Source organism: Oncorhynchus kisutch, unplaced genomic scaffold (assembly GCF_002021735.2).
Source record: "Oncorhynchus kisutch isolate 150728-3 unplaced genomic scaffold, Okis_V2 Okis01b-Okis20b_hom, whole genome shotgun sequence".
Classification (NCBI taxonomy): Eukaryota; Metazoa; Chordata; class Actinopteri; order Salmoniformes; family Salmonidae; genus Oncorhynchus; species Oncorhynchus kisutch.
The window spans coordinates 11,966,598-11,982,543 of NW_022261978.1; the positions used below are offsets into that span (position 1 = coordinate 11,966,598).

Below are 15,946 nucleotides of genomic sequence, written 5' to 3' on the forward strand. Positions count from 1 at the left end.
TAAGCAAACAATGTGTCGTTTAGCTTGCTTCATCAGAGATTAGGCGTTTGGAAAGAGTTTGACGTCGGCAAGTCCTCCTTCTGGTAAAGTTGTCAGTCAGACCAACTGTCATCACCACTATAGATGGCAAGCAAATATAGCCATCTAGTTTATCCCCTGAAAGTTAGCTAGTTAACTAGCCATAATGACATAATCTGTTACTAGCTTGTTAACTAGCCACATTGACGTAAACTGTTATTACATATTGACGTGATCTGTTATTCTGTTACGTGATCTGTTATTATAGCCAATTTGATGTGGTCAATAAATCAATTTAAATCATGTTTTGTCAGGAGCCATCGTGATTAAACACCATGAAGATACAGTATCTAGTTTAAACACATTTTTATGGGGATTTTTTAAATGCTAATTACTTTTCCGCTGGGCTGTGGAAATGGACTCAGGAGTGTTTTAAAGACAATGCTGAAAGGGGGCTAATGTGAGATCATTTCGCTAGGTAGGCCTACGTGGGTTGGAGAAAAAAGTACCATAGGTTTGTCTACCCGCCACTGTTTTTAGCCGACTGTACAAAGTCTCCTCATATACATTTTTTAAAACATTTTAACAGATGCTATTATCCAGAGCAACCTAATCTAAAGTTTGTACATCTAGATTTATAATTAATCAGAGATGTGTTGCACCACTTAATTTTAAACCTGGATTCGTTCATGTAAAGTTAAATCAACTAAACTATGGTTAGTGACACGTGTCGATGGATTCACCATAGCAACATGTTCTAATTCTTTTTCTTTGGAAACAAACCAACGGGTCATTGCTAGCTTACTAGATAGCTAGCAAAGTGAGCTTTCACTTCGGGCTAATGATTTAAAAAAAAATGTTAATGGAGTTAGCTGGCTAGTTGAATTGTACATTCACGGATAAGCCACAGGAGCTAACATTGTGTATCGCACCTAAAATATAGCACCTTCATGGACATTTGATGCATTTAAACTTCTTCAATCAGTAACAGTTTAAATTAAACTTTTTTTTTAAACAATGGAGCAACAAGATTACATTTGATCTTGGATTAAAATTCCAAATTAAAGTTAGTCTAGCAGGATTACATATATCTAGGATTACTTCAAATCTAGGTTTTAAGTTTGGTGCAAGAAGATTACATATTAAACCTTGATTTAACCCAGTTTAAGAGTTGACCCATGTTGGTGAAACCCACCTTAGATGTAATAGTGTTTTTATTTGCCAACAAAGCACTACAGCCACTCTGTGATGACGTGCTCTGCTCTTTTATTGAGGGATCTAGTCTAGATTAAACCTCATAGGAAGACAGTTTTATCATGTGGAGGGTTCATTCAGGTCTCATTTTAACCAAATACTATGTTTGTCTTTGACAGAAGAGAGACCAGACTCTCACAGCGGAAAGAGCCCTTCAGAAGAAGCAGCCCCAAAGACATCCAAACCAGTAAGACCACATGACTGCTCCCAGTGTGGAAAGAGATTTATCAGGTTAGGGCACCTGAAAGAACATAAGAAAACACACACAGGAAAGAACCCTTTCTACTGCTCCCAGTGTGGAAAGAGTTTTAGACACTCAGGCCATCTTAAAGTGCATGCAAGAAATCACACTGGAGAGATGCCATATCAATGCTCCCAGTGCGAATTTTTCTTTTACTCATCAGGGGTCCTTAAATCACATGAGAGAACACACTTAGGAGAGAGGCCATTCCAATGCTCTCAATGTGGAAAGAGTTTTACCCGGTCAGGGAATCTGAATATGCATTTGAGAACACACACAGGGGAGAAGCCTTTCCACTGCTCCCTGTGTGGAAAGAGTTTTACCTGGTTAGGGAACTTGAAAGTGCATGAGAGAATACACACAGGAGAGAAGCCTTTCCACTGCTCCCGGTGTGGAAAAAGGTTTACCTATTTAGTGACACTGAAGAAGCATGAGTTGACACACACAGGGGAGAAGCCTTTCCAATGCTCCAAATGTGGAAAGAGTTTTACCCAGTTAGTGAACCTGAAAAGGCATGAAGGAACACACACAGGAGAGAAGCCTTTCCACTGCTCCTTGTGTGGTAAGCATTTTACCCAGTTAGTGAACCTGAAAAGGCATGAAAGAACACACATTGGAGAGAAGCCATATCAATGCTCCCAGTGTGGAAATATATTTTTCTCATCACGTGACCTGAAATCACATGAGAAAACACACTTATCAGAGAGGCATTTCCAATGTTCTCAGTGTGGAAATAGTTTTACCCGGTTAGGGAACCTGAATAGGCATTTGAGAACACACACAGGGGAGAAGCCCTACCACTGCTTAGACTGCGGAAAGAGCTTTACCCAGCAAGGGGACCTGAAATCACATGAGCGGACACACACAGGAGATAAGCCTTTCCCATGTTCCCAGTGTGGAAAAAGTTTTGCCTGCTTAGGGAACTTGAAAATGCATAAGAGAATACACACAGGAGAGAAGCCTTTCCACTGCTCCCTGTGTGGAAAGAGTTTTACCTATTTAGGGACACTGAAAAAGCATGAGATGACACACACAGGAGAGAAGCCTTTCCAATGTTCCCAATGTGGAAAGAGTTTTACCCAGTTAGTGAACCTGAAAAGGCATGAAGGAACACACACAGGATAGAAGCCTCTCCAATGTTCTCATTGTGGAAAGACATTTTCCCAGTAAGAGGACCTGCAATCACATGAGAGAATAGAGAGGCTGTGTGTTGACATACAGTACCAGCCAATGTTCTCATTGTGGAAAGACATTTTCCCAGTAAGAGGACCTGCAATCACATGAGAGAATAGAGAGGCTGTGTGTTGACATACAGTACCAGCCAATGTTCTCATTGTGGAAAGACATTTTCCCAGTAAGAGGACCTGCAATCACATGAGAGAATAGAGAGGTTGTGTGTTGACATACAGTACCAGTCAAACGTTTGGACACACCTAGTCATTCAAGGATTTTCTTTATTTTTACTGGCAGAGCTTGAAAGGGTCTGCAGTGAAGAATAGGAGAAACTCCCCAAGTACCGGTGTGCCAAACTTGTAGCGTCACACCCAAGAAGACTAGAGGCTGTAATTGCTGCCAAAGGTACTTCAACAAAGTACTGAGTAAAGGGTCTGAATACTTATTGTAAATGTAATATTTTTTGGGTGTGTGTAGATCGATGAGGGGAAAAGCTGGTTGAGAGAATGCCAAGAGTGTGCAAATCTGTCATCAAGGCAAAGGGTGGCTACTTTGAAGAATCTCCAATATATCATATATTTTGATTTGTTTAACACTTTTTTCGTTACTACGTGATTCCATATGTGTTATTTCATAGTTTTTTATGTCTTTACTATTATTCTACAATGTAGAAAATAGTAAAAAATAAAGAAAAACCCTTGAATGAGCAGGTGTGTCAACATTTCTGACTGATACTGTATACAGTTGTGGTCAAAGTTTACATACACTTAGGATGGAGTCATTAAAACTCGTTTTTCAACCACTCCACAAATTTCTTGTTAACAAACTATAGTTTTGGCAAGTCAGTTAGGACATCTGCTTTGTGCATGACACAATTTTTTCAACAATTGTTTATAGACAGATTATTTCACTTATAATTCACTGTATCATAATTCCAGTGGGTCAGAAGTTTACACTAAGTTGACTGTGCCTTTAAACAGCTTGGAAAATTCCAGAAAATGTTGTCATGGCTTTAGAAGCTTCTGATAGGCTAGTTGACATCATTTGAGTCAATTGGAGGTATACCTGTGGATGTATTTCAAGGCCTACCTTCAAACTCAGTGCCTCTTTGCTTGACATCATGGGAAAATCAAAAGAAATCAGCCAAGACCTCAAAAAAAAACATTGTAGACCTCCACAAGTCTGGTTCATCCTTGGGAGCAATTTCCAAACGCCTGAAGGTACCACATTCATCTGCACAAACAATATTACGCAAGTATAAACACCATGGGACCACGCAGCCGTCATACCGCTCAAGAAGGAGACGTGTTCCATCTCCTAGAGCTGAACGTACTTTGGTGTGAAAAGTGCAAATCAATCCCAGAACAACAGCAAAGGACCTTATGAAGATGCTGGAGGAAACAGGTACAAAAGTATCTATATCCACAGTAAAACGAGTCCTATATCGACATAACCTGAAAGGCCGCTCAGCAAGGAAGAAGCCACGGCTCCAAAACTGCCATAAAAACAGCCAGACTACAGTTTGCAACTGCACATGGGTACAAAGATCGTAATTTTTGGAGAAACGTCCTCTGGTCTGATGAAACAAAAATAGAAATGTTTGGCCATAATGACCAACGTAATGTTTGGAGGAAAAAGGGGGAGGCTTGCAAGCTGAAGAACACCATCCCAACCGTGAAGCACGGGGGTGGCAGCATCATGTTGTGTGGGTGCTTTGCTGTAGGAGAGACTGGTGCACAACACAAAATAGATGGCTACATGAGAGAGGAAAATGATGTGGATATATTGAAGCAACATCTCAAGACATCAGTCAGGAAGTTAAAGCTTGGTCGCAAATGGGTATTCCGAATGGACAATGACCCCAAGCATACTTCCAAAGTTGTGACAAAATGGCTTAAGGACAACAAAGTCAAGGTATTGGAGTGGCTATCACAAAGCCCTGACCTCAATTCTACAGAAAATTTGTGGGCTGAACTGAACAAGCATGTGTGAGCAAGGAGGCCTGTACAAACCTGACTCAGTTACACCAGCTCTGTCAGGAGGAATGGGCCAAAATTTCCCGAACTTGTGGGAAGCTTGTGGAAGGCTACCCGAAACATTTGACCCAAGTTATCCAATTTAAAGGCAATGCTACCAAATACTAATTGAGTGTATGTAAACTTCTGACCCACTTGGAATGTGATGAATGAAATATGAATGAAATAAAAGCTGAAATAAATCATCCTCTCTACTATTATTCTGACATAGGATTAAATGTCAGGAATTGTGGAAAAACTGAGTTTAATGTATTTGGCTAAGGTGTATGTAAACCTCTGACTTCAACTGTATATTTGATAATTTTTTTACTAAGAATTTGTGTTTTTTGGTTTGTATGTATGAAAGCTTACTCAAAAATATGCCTACATTTGTTGTCTTTTCTTCTCAAGACATGTTTTTAATTATGAGTTTTGATTGATTGTGTTCATGTATAAACACTTAGATGTTTATTGTAAGATTTGGATATTGGATTTGGATATTTTCCAGATGAATAAAATGCGTTGCTTGATTTTAACCTTGAAAACTCTCGAATTTAGTTGCATTTCATTGAGTTAATTTGTGTAGCAGACATCAAGCTGAAAATGTAATGACTTTGCAACATCTATATCTGAATAAAAGTCTAAATTAATATTTGTTTAACTGTGTTAGCCATTAGTGGACATTCATTATACATCTACATCTATTTATTGTTTTTGGAGGAGCAGTATAGACCCAGCTGGTTATTGTTACATCATGTAGGAGCAGTATAGACCCAGCTGGTTATTGTTACATCATGTAGGAGCAGTACAGACCCAGCTGGTTATTGTTAGACCATGTAGGAGCAGTACAGACCCAGCTGGTTATTGTTAGACCATGTAGGAGCAGTATAGACCCAGCTGGTTATTGTTAGACCATGTAGGAGCAGTATAGACCCAGCTGGTTATTGTTAGACCATGTAGGAGCAGTATAGACCCAGCTGGTTATTGTTAGACCATGTAGGAGCAGTATAGACCCAGCTGGTTATTGTTACACCATGTAGGAGCAGTATAGACCCAGCTGGTTATTGTTACACCATGTAGGAGCAGTATAGACCCAGCTGGTTATTGTTAGACCATGTAGGAGCAGTATAGACCCAGCTGGTTATTGGTACACCATGTAGGAGCAGTATAGACCCAGCTGGTTATTGTTACACCATGTAGGAGCAGTATAGACCCAGCTGGTTATTGTTACACCATGTAGGAGCAGTATAGACCCAGCTGGTTATTGTTACACCATGTAGGAGCAGTATAGACCCAGCTGGTTATTGTTACATCATGTAGGAGCAGCATAGACCCAGATGGTTATTGGTACACCATGTAGGAGCAGTATAGGCCCAGCTGGTTATTGTTACATCATGTAGGAGCAGTATAGACCCAGCTGGTTATTGTTACACCATGTAGGAGCAGTATAGACCCAGCTGGTTATTGTTACACCATGTAGGAGCAGTATAGACCCAGCTGGTTATTGTTACACCATGTAGGAGCAGTATAGACCCAGCTGGTTATTGTTACACCATGTAGGAGCAGTATAGACCCAGCTGGTTATTGTTACATCATGTAGGAGCAGCATAGACCCAGATGGTTATTGGTACACCATGTAGGAGCAGTATAGACCCAGCTGGTTATTGTTACATCATGTAGGAGTAGTATAGACCCAGCTGGTTATTGTTACACCATGTAGGAGCAGTATAGACCCAGCTGGTTATTGATCCATCATGTAGGAGCAGTATAGACCCAGCTGGTTATTGTTACATCATGTAGGAGCAGTATAGACCCAGATGGTTATTGTTATACCATGTAGGAGCAGTATAAACCCAGCTGGTTATTGATACACCATGTAGGAGCAGTATAGACCCAGCTGGTTATTGGTACACCATGTAGGAGCAGTACAGACCCAGCTGGTTATTGTTACACCATGTAGGAGCAGTATAGACCCAGCTGGTTATTGTTACACCATGTAGGAGCTATCTCAAGGTCATCAGACTGTTAAACAGCTTCTATCTCAAGGTCATCAGACTGTTAAACAGCTTCTATCTCATGGTCATCAGACTGTTAGAAGCTGTTTAACAGTCTGATGACCTTGAGATAGAAGCTGTTTATCTCAAGGTCATCAGACTGTTAAACAGCCATCACTAGCCAGCTACCACCTGGCTACCTTTAGAGGCTGTTTCCCTGTATACATAGACATGGAATCACTGGCCACTTCTAATAATGGATCACAAGTAATTTCTAATAATGGAACACGAGCCACTTCTAATAATGGAACACGAGCCACTTCTAATAATGGAACACGAGCCACTTCTAATAATGGAACACGAGCCACTTCTAATAATGAAACACGAGCCACTTCTAATAATGGAACACGAGCCACTTCTAATAATGGAACACGAGCCACTTCTAATAATGGAACACGAGTCACTTCTAATATTGGAACACGAGCCACTTCTAATAATGGAACACGAGCCACTTCTAATAATGGAACACGAGTCACTTCTAATAATGGAACACGAGTCACTTCTAATAATGGAACACGAGTCACTTCTAATAATGGAACACGAGCCACTTCTAATATTGGAACACGAGTCACTTCTAATAATGGAACACGAGTCACTTCTAATAATGGAACACGAGTCACTTCTAATATTGGAACACGAGCCACTTCTAATAATGGAACACGAGCCACTTCTAATATTGGAACACGAGCCACTTCTAATAATGGAACACGAGCCACTTCTAATAATGGAACACGAGTCATTTCTAATAATGTTTGCATGCTGCTTTACTCCAGGTCTCAGTTGTAAAGGAGAACTTGTTCTCAACTAGCCTACCTGGTTAAATAAAGGTGTTCTCAACTAGCCTACCTGGTTAAATAAAGGTGTTCTCAACTAGCCTACCTGGTTAAATAAAGGTGTTCTCAACTAGCCTACCTGGTTAAATAAAGGTGAAAGAAAACAATACTAATCTCATATGTATATACTGTATTCTATTCTACTGTATTTAGTCAATGCCACTCTGACATTGCTTTTCCTAATATTTATATATTTCTTAATTCTATTATTTTACTTTTAGATGTGTGAATTGTTTAGATACAACTATACTGTTGGAGCTAGGAACACAAGCATTTCGCTACACCCTTCAATAACATCTGTTAAATATGTGCGTGTGATTGTATTTGGTTTGATGTATCTAATTATAGACAAGTTGACGAGCCTAACAAATAGCTTACCAAAATGTTGAGAATTGTAAGCCGGAACATATTGTAATGACCCTGTGTTTATAATCGCGGAAATCGACACAGCTGTTCGAGCAAGCTTTTGCGGCACAGTCGATAGCGCGCCGGACTTCGGGCTAGAAGGTCGAGGGTTCGAGACCCGCTCCCTGCCTGTTTCATTACAATATCAATCAGGAAAACAAACAAAAATAATGAACCCCCTATCAATTTTATTAGCGGGTTAAGGGTTGTGTACGTGCCTCAGATTTTCACTTTTTCACATGGAGTCGGGCGGTTGCGGATGAGCAATTATCAATTGCGGGTGAACAATCAGCTGACCCGCGCACCACTAGCCACCATACATTCAGCTTCTACGTCCGCCTAGAGAAAATTATTATCTGTAAGAGCTAAAGAGAAAACACGTCTGGTTGTTTTTACAATAATTTGTTTTGGCGTTGTTTGCAGAATTATTTTTGTTTGTTAAACTGCGTTTCCAACTCCAGTCAGCAGATGGCGATGTGATTTTTTCAGGTGATGTTTCTCGAGTGACGTAAAATCTAGTGGAAGGGACGGGAGGTTTCTTCAACAACCATCTCGGTAACTCGTTAGCAAACATGAAACATTGAAGCTCTTTTGACTAATTTAGTGTATATTAATCACAGTGTTTTAAACACACTGTATATGTATGTACTAGTTACTCCGTTTAAGTTCATATTTACGTTATCAGCTATCTGGCTTGTTAAGTTAGCCCAGCAGTAGGCTAGTCGCTAATGCTAAATAGCTAGCTAGCTAGCTCACGTCCCCGAACATGAGCTCACTAGACTACTCTTCCTCTGCTAAAGAAAATGAGGTCTACTGGACGGAGAAAGAAACTCCAGGGCTGAACATTTACGTGAAAGAAGAAGAATTTAATGTAAAAGAAGAAGAATTTACTGTAAAAGAAGAGGACGTGGAGGAAGCTATCACAGTGAAAGAAGAACAGGACGTTACAGTGAAGGAAGAGGACGCTTCAACATTGAAAGATGAAGAGGATGTTAGAGGGAAAGAAGAGGAAGAAGCTTTCAGAGTGAAAGAGGAGGGGAATGAACAGAAAGAGGAGGGTGCCGTGTTTGTAGTGAAAGAGGAGGAGGAGGAGGTGACTGTCACATTGAAAGAAGAGGAGCAACTTTTTGAAATGAAGGAAGAGGGGGAGATTACTGTCACATTGGAGGAGGAGGAAGAAGACGAGACTGGAGTTCTGATGAACACCAGTGAGTACAGTCTTAATTTTTTTCTAGCTTCCAATTAGGCACATTCTTCATCTCACGCAGGTAAAACTACTGGGGAAGCTGCCCTTCTCCTGACCAGGAGGGGTGTGTGGGTAAAACCACTGAGGAAACTTCCCCTCTCCTGTCTTGGAGCAGCGTGTGGGTAAAATCACTGAGGAAGCTGCAGCTCTTCCCGTGTTTTTAGTACCCTACTTTCTCTTGTACACTATGCTGCCAACTCTTCCCCCAGGTCCTTAGTGTACAAGAGATTGTAGTGCACTATGTTTTCTGTCAATATATACCTGGTAAAATAATCGTTAATAAATAACTCTAATCTGTGATTTTGTTTGTACTTTCCCAAATTATGTTTTCTCTGTTTTACTTTTCTGGTTTTAGATTTTTTTTTTTCATTCAAAATTACAATTGTTGTATAGAGAAACAACGAAACTGGATGTTCTGAGAATATGTCAATGGTTAAATCACGTTAGAATAAAAAAAAAATAGGTCTGGAAGAAAACTGACATGGTTCTGGACTGCTGCTACTCATTTCGTGACAAAGTTATGCAAATAACAAATAATGGATACAAATGATACACTTCCTCATGATATACTTCTGCCAGGTACTACTATTTGCAGTTAACGTTTAACTGAGAAGATTTTGGGGAACGTATTTCCATCAACCCACAAGACAGTTATGACATCAACTGGCTTCAGGCAGAGTGATAGACAAACACGTGCACCACAGAGACAGACAGGGGCAATATTGCTGGAAATTAATTGGCAGATATTTTGAATGGCTTGGCTTCTAAGGACAATAGTGTCTAACCAGAGGTGGGGATAATGTTGTGTTGTTTAGATAGCAGCTGGGAGCGGTGTCTGCTACTTCAATCAATCAAATTTATTTATAAAGCCCTTCTTACATCAGCTGATGTCACAAAGTGCTGTACATAAACCCAGCCTAAAACCCCAAACAGCAAGCAATGCAGATGTAGAAGCGCGGTGGCTAGGAAAAACTCCCTAGAAAGGCCAGAACCTAGGAAGAAACCTAGAAAGGAACCAGGCTATGAGGGGTGGCCAGTCCTCTTCTGGCTGTGCTGGGTGGAGATAACAGAACATGGCCAAGATGTTCAAATGTTCATAGGTGACCAGCAGGGTCAAATAATAATAATCACAGTGGTTGTCGAGGTTGCAACAGGTCAGCACCTCAGGAGTAAATGCCAGTTGGCTTTTCATAGCTGATCATTCAGAAGATCTCTACCGCTCCTGCTGTCTCTAGGGAGTTGAAAACAGCAGGTCTGGGACAGGTAGCACATCCAGTGAACAGGTCAGGGTTCCATAGCCGCAGGCAGAACAGTTGAAACTGGAGCAGCAGCATGACCAGGTGGACTGGGGACAACAAGGAGTCATCAGGTCAGGTAGTCCCGAGGCATGGTCCTAGGGCTCAGGTCCTCCTCCTCCGAGAGAGAATTAGAGAGAGCATACTTAAATTCACACAGGACACCGGATAAGACAGGAGAAATACTCCAGATACAACAGACTGACCCTAGCCCCTGACACATAAACTACTGTAGCATAAATACTGGAGGCTGAAACAGGAGGGGTCAGGAGATACTGTGGCCCCATCCAACGATACCCCCAGACAGGGCCAAACAGGCAGGATATAATCCCACCCATTTTGCCAAAGTACAGCCCCCACACCACTAGAGGGATATCTTCAACCACCAACTTCATCCTTCATCCATCCATCCATCCGAGATAAGGCCGAGTATAGCCCACAAATATCTCTGTCACGGCACAACCCAAGAACGGGGGGCGCCAACCCGAACAGGAAGATCACGTCAGTGACTCAACCCACTCAAGCGACGCACCCCTCCTAGGAACGGCATGGAAGAGCACCAGTAACTCGGCCCCGGTAATAGGGTTAGAGGCAGAGAATCCCAGTGGAGAGAGGGGAACCGGCCAGGCAGAGACAGCAAGGGCGGTTCGTTGCGCCAGTGCCTTTCCGTTCACCTTCACACTCCTGGTCCAGACTACACTCAATCATATGACCTACTGAAGCGATGAGTCTTCAATAAAGACTTAAAAGTTGAGACCAAATCTGTGTCTCTCACATGGGTAGGCAGACCATTCCATAAAAATTGAGCTCTATAGGAGAAGGCCCTGCCTCCAGCTGTTTTCTTAGAAATTGTAGGGACAATAAGGAGGCCTGCGTCTTGTGACCGTAGCGTACGTGTAGGTATGTACGGCAGGACCAAATCAGAGAGAGAGGTAGGAGCAAGCCCATGTAATGCTTTGTAGGTTAGCAGTAACACCTTGAAATCAGCCCTTGCCTTGACAGGAAGCCAGTGTAGGGAGGCTAGCACTGGAGTAATATGATCACTTTTTTTGGTTCTAGTCAGGATTCTAGCAGCCGTATTTAGCACTAACCGAAGTTTATTTAGTGCTTTATCCGGGTAACCGGAAAACAGCCTCCAGCTGTTTGCTTAGAAATTGTAGGGACAATAAGGAGGCCTGCGTCTTGTGACCGTAGCGTACGTGTAGGTATGTACGGCAGGACCAAATCCGTGTAATGCTTTTGTACTTGTGAGCTTTGTTTATGACTGTTCGCGGTGGAACACGTGAAAAATTGCATTTACTTTTTGGAATTGTTTGGCGAGCTATTTATTTATCCATTATTTTACCCGGTAAGTTGACTGAGAACACGTTCTCATTTTTTTCAGCAACAACCTGGGGAATAGTTACAGGGGAGAGGAGAGGGATGAATGAGCCAATTGTAAACTGGGGATTATTAGGTGACCGTGATGGTTTGAGGGCCAGATTGGGAATTTAGCCAGGACACCGGTGTTAACACCCCTACTCTTACGATAAGTGCCATGGGATCTTTAATGACCTCAGAGAGTCAGGACACCCGTTTAACGTCCCATCCGAAAGACGGCACCCTACACAGGGCAGTGTCCCCAATCACTGCCCTGGGGCATTGGGCTATTGTTTAGACCAGAGGAAAGAGTGCCTCCAACTGTCCCTTCAACACCACTTCAAGCAGCATCTGGTCTCACATTCAGGAACTGACCAGGACCAACCCTGCTTAGCTTCAGAAGCAAGCCAGCAGTGGTATGCAGGGTGGTATGCTGCTGGCAAATGACCTGCTGGAGACCCTATTAGCATGAGGTATTGGTTTGATATTTGGAGTTCGCTCGTCAATACCTCTTCAATGAAGGTCATAGGATGATGAGAGTGACACGTCTAGAATCAGATCCAAGTTGACCCTTTCTGCCAGTCATACCCCACCCTACCATGAGACAGACATATCTTGGTCATTGATCAAAAGACAAAAAGGTTTGATTTTGATCGTTATTTGAAATCTTACAAACTGGATTGAAATTCTGCGTAATTTGTTTTTTAAAATCTCAATGGTGTTAGGTCCTTCGTATTTTAGCTATAAGGTAAGACAGACTGATCTGAGTGAAATCTCTATGGTGTTATTAGGTCCTTCGTATTTTAGCTATAAGGTAAGACAGACTGATCTGAGTGAAATCTCTATGGTGTTATTAGGTCCTTCGTATTTTAGCTATAAGGTAAGACAGACTGATCTGAGTGAAATCTCTATGGTGTTATTAGGTCCTTCGTATTTTAGCTATAAGGTAAGACAGACTGACCTGATTGAAATCTCTATGGTACTGCATCATATATCCTTTAATTACAACCATCTCATGTCTGATTTCATGACATTTAGTTGAAATCTTGCCTTTTCAGAGGACAGAATTAAGACCATTCAAAATCATATTGCTCATTTGATTATTCTGGATTAACTGTTTTTTTTAAATGACCTCAGGTTATTGAGGGATCTAGTCCTCAGAGAAGATTAAACCTCAGAGAAGACAGTTAGATAATGTGGAGGTTTTATTCAGGGCTCGTATCCACAAAGCGTGCTGAAAAGCGTATTGACTTTTATATAATAATGAATTAGATCGTATGGAAAGATCAGCATTCCTACAATGAGACGCACTGTGAATATGGGCCCAGGTCCTCCTGTTTACTAAATACTGTCTGTCTTTGGCAGGAGAGAGACTAGACTCTCACACTGACAGCGGGAAGAGTCCTTCAGGGGAACCAGACCCAGAGACGTCTAAACCAGCAAGACGACACCACTGCTCCCAGTGTGGAAAGAGTTTTTCTAGGTTAGGAAGCCTGAAATCACACGTAAGAATACACACAGGAGAGAAGCCTTACCACTGCACTCAATGTGGAAATAGATTTACCTCTTTAGGGACCCTGAAAGATCACGTAAGAAAACATACAGGAGAGAAGCCCCACCAATGCTCCCAGTGTGAAAAGAGTTTCCCCCGGTTATGGGACCTGAAATCACATGAGAGGACACACACAGGAGAGAAGCCTTACCCCTGCTCCCTGTGTGGAAAGAGTTTTTCCACATCAGGGTCCCTGAAAAACCATGAGCAAACACATTCCGTAGAAAAGATTTTCCGCTGTTCACATTGTGACAAGAGTTTTAGGAATTTACAGTACCTGAAAAGGCACGAGAAAAGACATACGCGGGAGAAGACGTTTCACTGCTCCCACTGTGGAATTAAATTTACCTTGTTTCAGCAACTGAAAAAGCATGAAAAAATCCACAGCGGAGAGAAACGTTATGAATGCTCCCAGTGTGGGAAGATATTTACCCAGTTAGAGCACCTGAAAGACCACGAGGTGACACACACGGGGGAGAAGCCTTACCACTGCTCACAGTGTGGAAAGGAATACAACACATCAAATGGACTTAAAGTTCATGAGAGAACACACATACTGCTCCCACACTTGTCTCATATTTTTGACTGAGAAATTGTGCTTTTGTTTATGCTACATCAAATTGTATAAAACGCATTCCAAATTACATTTGTATGTTTTTTAAATTTAAATTTAAATTTTATTTAACCTTTATTTAACCAGGCAAGTCAGTTAAGAACACATTCTTATTTTCAATGACGGCCTAGGAACAGTGGGTTAACTGCCTTGTCCAGGGGCAGAACGACAGATTTGTACCTTGTCAGCTCGGGGGTTTGAACTCGCAACCTTCCGGTTACTAGTCCAACGCTCTAACCACTAGGCTACCCTGCCGCCCTGATGAACTGAATATGGTGTCTGTCAGTTGGAACGTAGAGTTTGAATGTAGACCTGATTTAAACTTTTTTAAACCTCTGGCTGGCTGCGTATGTCAGTTTAAAAGTAGAGTTTGTCTGTTTGAATGTAGATGCTCTGTGATTAAATTCAAATTTTCAAACTCTGGCTGTGTTTTCTTTCTGTGTGTGTTTGTATCTGTCTGCGTCATTCCTCCAGCACTACACATAATCGTGTGCTCTGTGGTATTTTCTCCATTGTTGATATTTGCTATGGTGGCTCACTCAGATACAAATGTCAAACAGGGTGTGGCTTTAAAGGGGCAGATGGTGTTGCACCCGCTTTGCTGCTATAACAGCCTCCATCCACTCTTCAGGGAAGGCTTTCCACTAGATGTTGGAACATTGCTGCTATAACAGCCTCCACTCTTCAGGGAAGGCTTTCCACTAGATGTTGGAACATTGCTGCTATAACAGCCTCCACTCTTCAGGGAAGGCTTTCCACTAGATGTTGGAACATTGCTGCTATAACAGCCTCCACTCTTCAGGGAAGGCTTTCCACTAGATGTAGGAACATTGCTGCTATAACAGCCTCCAGTCTTCTGGGAAGGCTTTCCACTAGATGTTGGAACATTGCTGCTAAAACAGCCTCCACTCTTCAGGGAAGGCTTTCCACTAGATGTTGGAGCATTGCTTCTAATCAATAGATACATATTAATGTATCAGTCCATAGGATGCCACCTTTACAACAAGTCAGTTATATTATTGAAGAATCAAGGGGTACCTATCATTAATGTATCAGTCCAACAATGGATGTAGCAACGGCAGATTGCCCCTTTTAAAGCCAACATCTCTGAACACAGTATTCCCTTAAAGTCACACTCTGTTAGATGTGAACACAGTATTCCCTTAAAGTCACACTGTTAGATGTGAACACAGTATTCCCTTAAAGTCACACACACTCTGTTAGATGTGAACACAGTATTCCCTTAAAGTCACACTCTGTTAGATGTGAACACAGTATTCCCTTAAAGTCACACTCTGTTAGATGTGAACACAGTATTCCCTTAAAGTCACACTGTTACATGTGAACACAGTATTCCCTTAAAGTCACACTCTGTTTGATGTGAACATAGTATTCCCTTAAAGTCACACTCTGTAAGATGTGAACATAGTATTCCCTTAAAGTCACACTCTGTAAGATGTGAACATAGTATTCCCTTATGGTCACTCTCTGTAAGACACAAATATCAGAGTGAGCCACCAACAAAAATATAAACAATGGAGAAAATAGCATATAGAATGAATGTAGCCCTGTGAGTCCAACAGAAAACACAGAGTCCATTGTCTTATATTACCTTTGGAGAGTCTGCAACGCCTTTCAAATGATTCACCTTTTGTTGCCTTATTGCTTGGAATTTAATTACTTGTTACTCTTTAATTACTTGTTACTCTTTAATTACTTGTATTTTTTAGAAACTGCACTGTCGGTTAGGGGCTCGTAAGTAAGCATTTCACTGTAAGGTCTATTGTATTCGGCGCATGTGACAAATACAATTTTATTTGTTTTGATTTGGAATTAAAATGCATTCAAATATTAGTTTTTTCTCCATTGATCTACACATCATCCTACC

The 15,946-nt window shown here is 41.5% G+C and overlaps 2 protein-coding genes across 2 annotated transcripts; both read left to right on the plus strand.

The window, feature by feature from the left end:
- The first annotated feature begins 1,397 nt into the window (after nucleotides 1-1,397).
- Nucleotides 1,398-3,061, plus strand: LOC116359021 (zinc finger protein 180-like). Its single transcript, XM_031811660.1, has one exon. The coding sequence runs from the start codon at nucleotides 1,631-1,633 to the stop codon at nucleotides 2,636-2,638; it is 1,008 nt and encodes a 335-aa protein (XP_031667520.1). The 5' UTR covers nucleotides 1,398-1,630; the 3' UTR covers nucleotides 2,639-3,061.
- Nucleotides 3,062-8,268: 5,207 nt separating this feature from the next.
- Nucleotides 8,269-14,668, plus strand: LOC109877333 (zinc finger protein 501-like). Its single transcript, XM_020469615.2, has 2 exons — nucleotides 8,269-9,201; nucleotides 13,259-14,668. The coding sequence occupies exons 1-2, from the start codon at nucleotides 8,760-8,762 to the stop codon at nucleotides 14,032-14,034; spliced, it is 1,218 nt and encodes a 405-aa protein (XP_020325204.2). The 5' UTR covers nucleotides 8,269-8,759; the 3' UTR covers nucleotides 14,035-14,668.
- The last annotated feature ends 1,278 nt before the right edge of the window (nucleotides 14,669-15,946 follow it).

What these genes read in the sequence shown, in the direction of transcription:
- LOC116359021 (XM_031811660.1), top strand. Translation starts at nt 1,631, where the DNA reads ATGCCATATCAATGCTCCCAGTGCGAATTTTTCTTTTACTCATCAGGG.
- LOC109877333 (XM_020469615.2), top strand. Translation starts at nt 8,760, where the DNA reads ATGAGCTCACTAGACTACTCTTCCTCTGCTAAAGAAAATGAGGTCTAC. An exon ending in TGGAGTTCTGATGAACACCA is followed by an intron (nt 9,202 to 13,258) that starts GTGAGTACAGTC and finishes TGTCTTTGGCAG; the next exon opens with GAGAGAGACTAGACTCTCAC.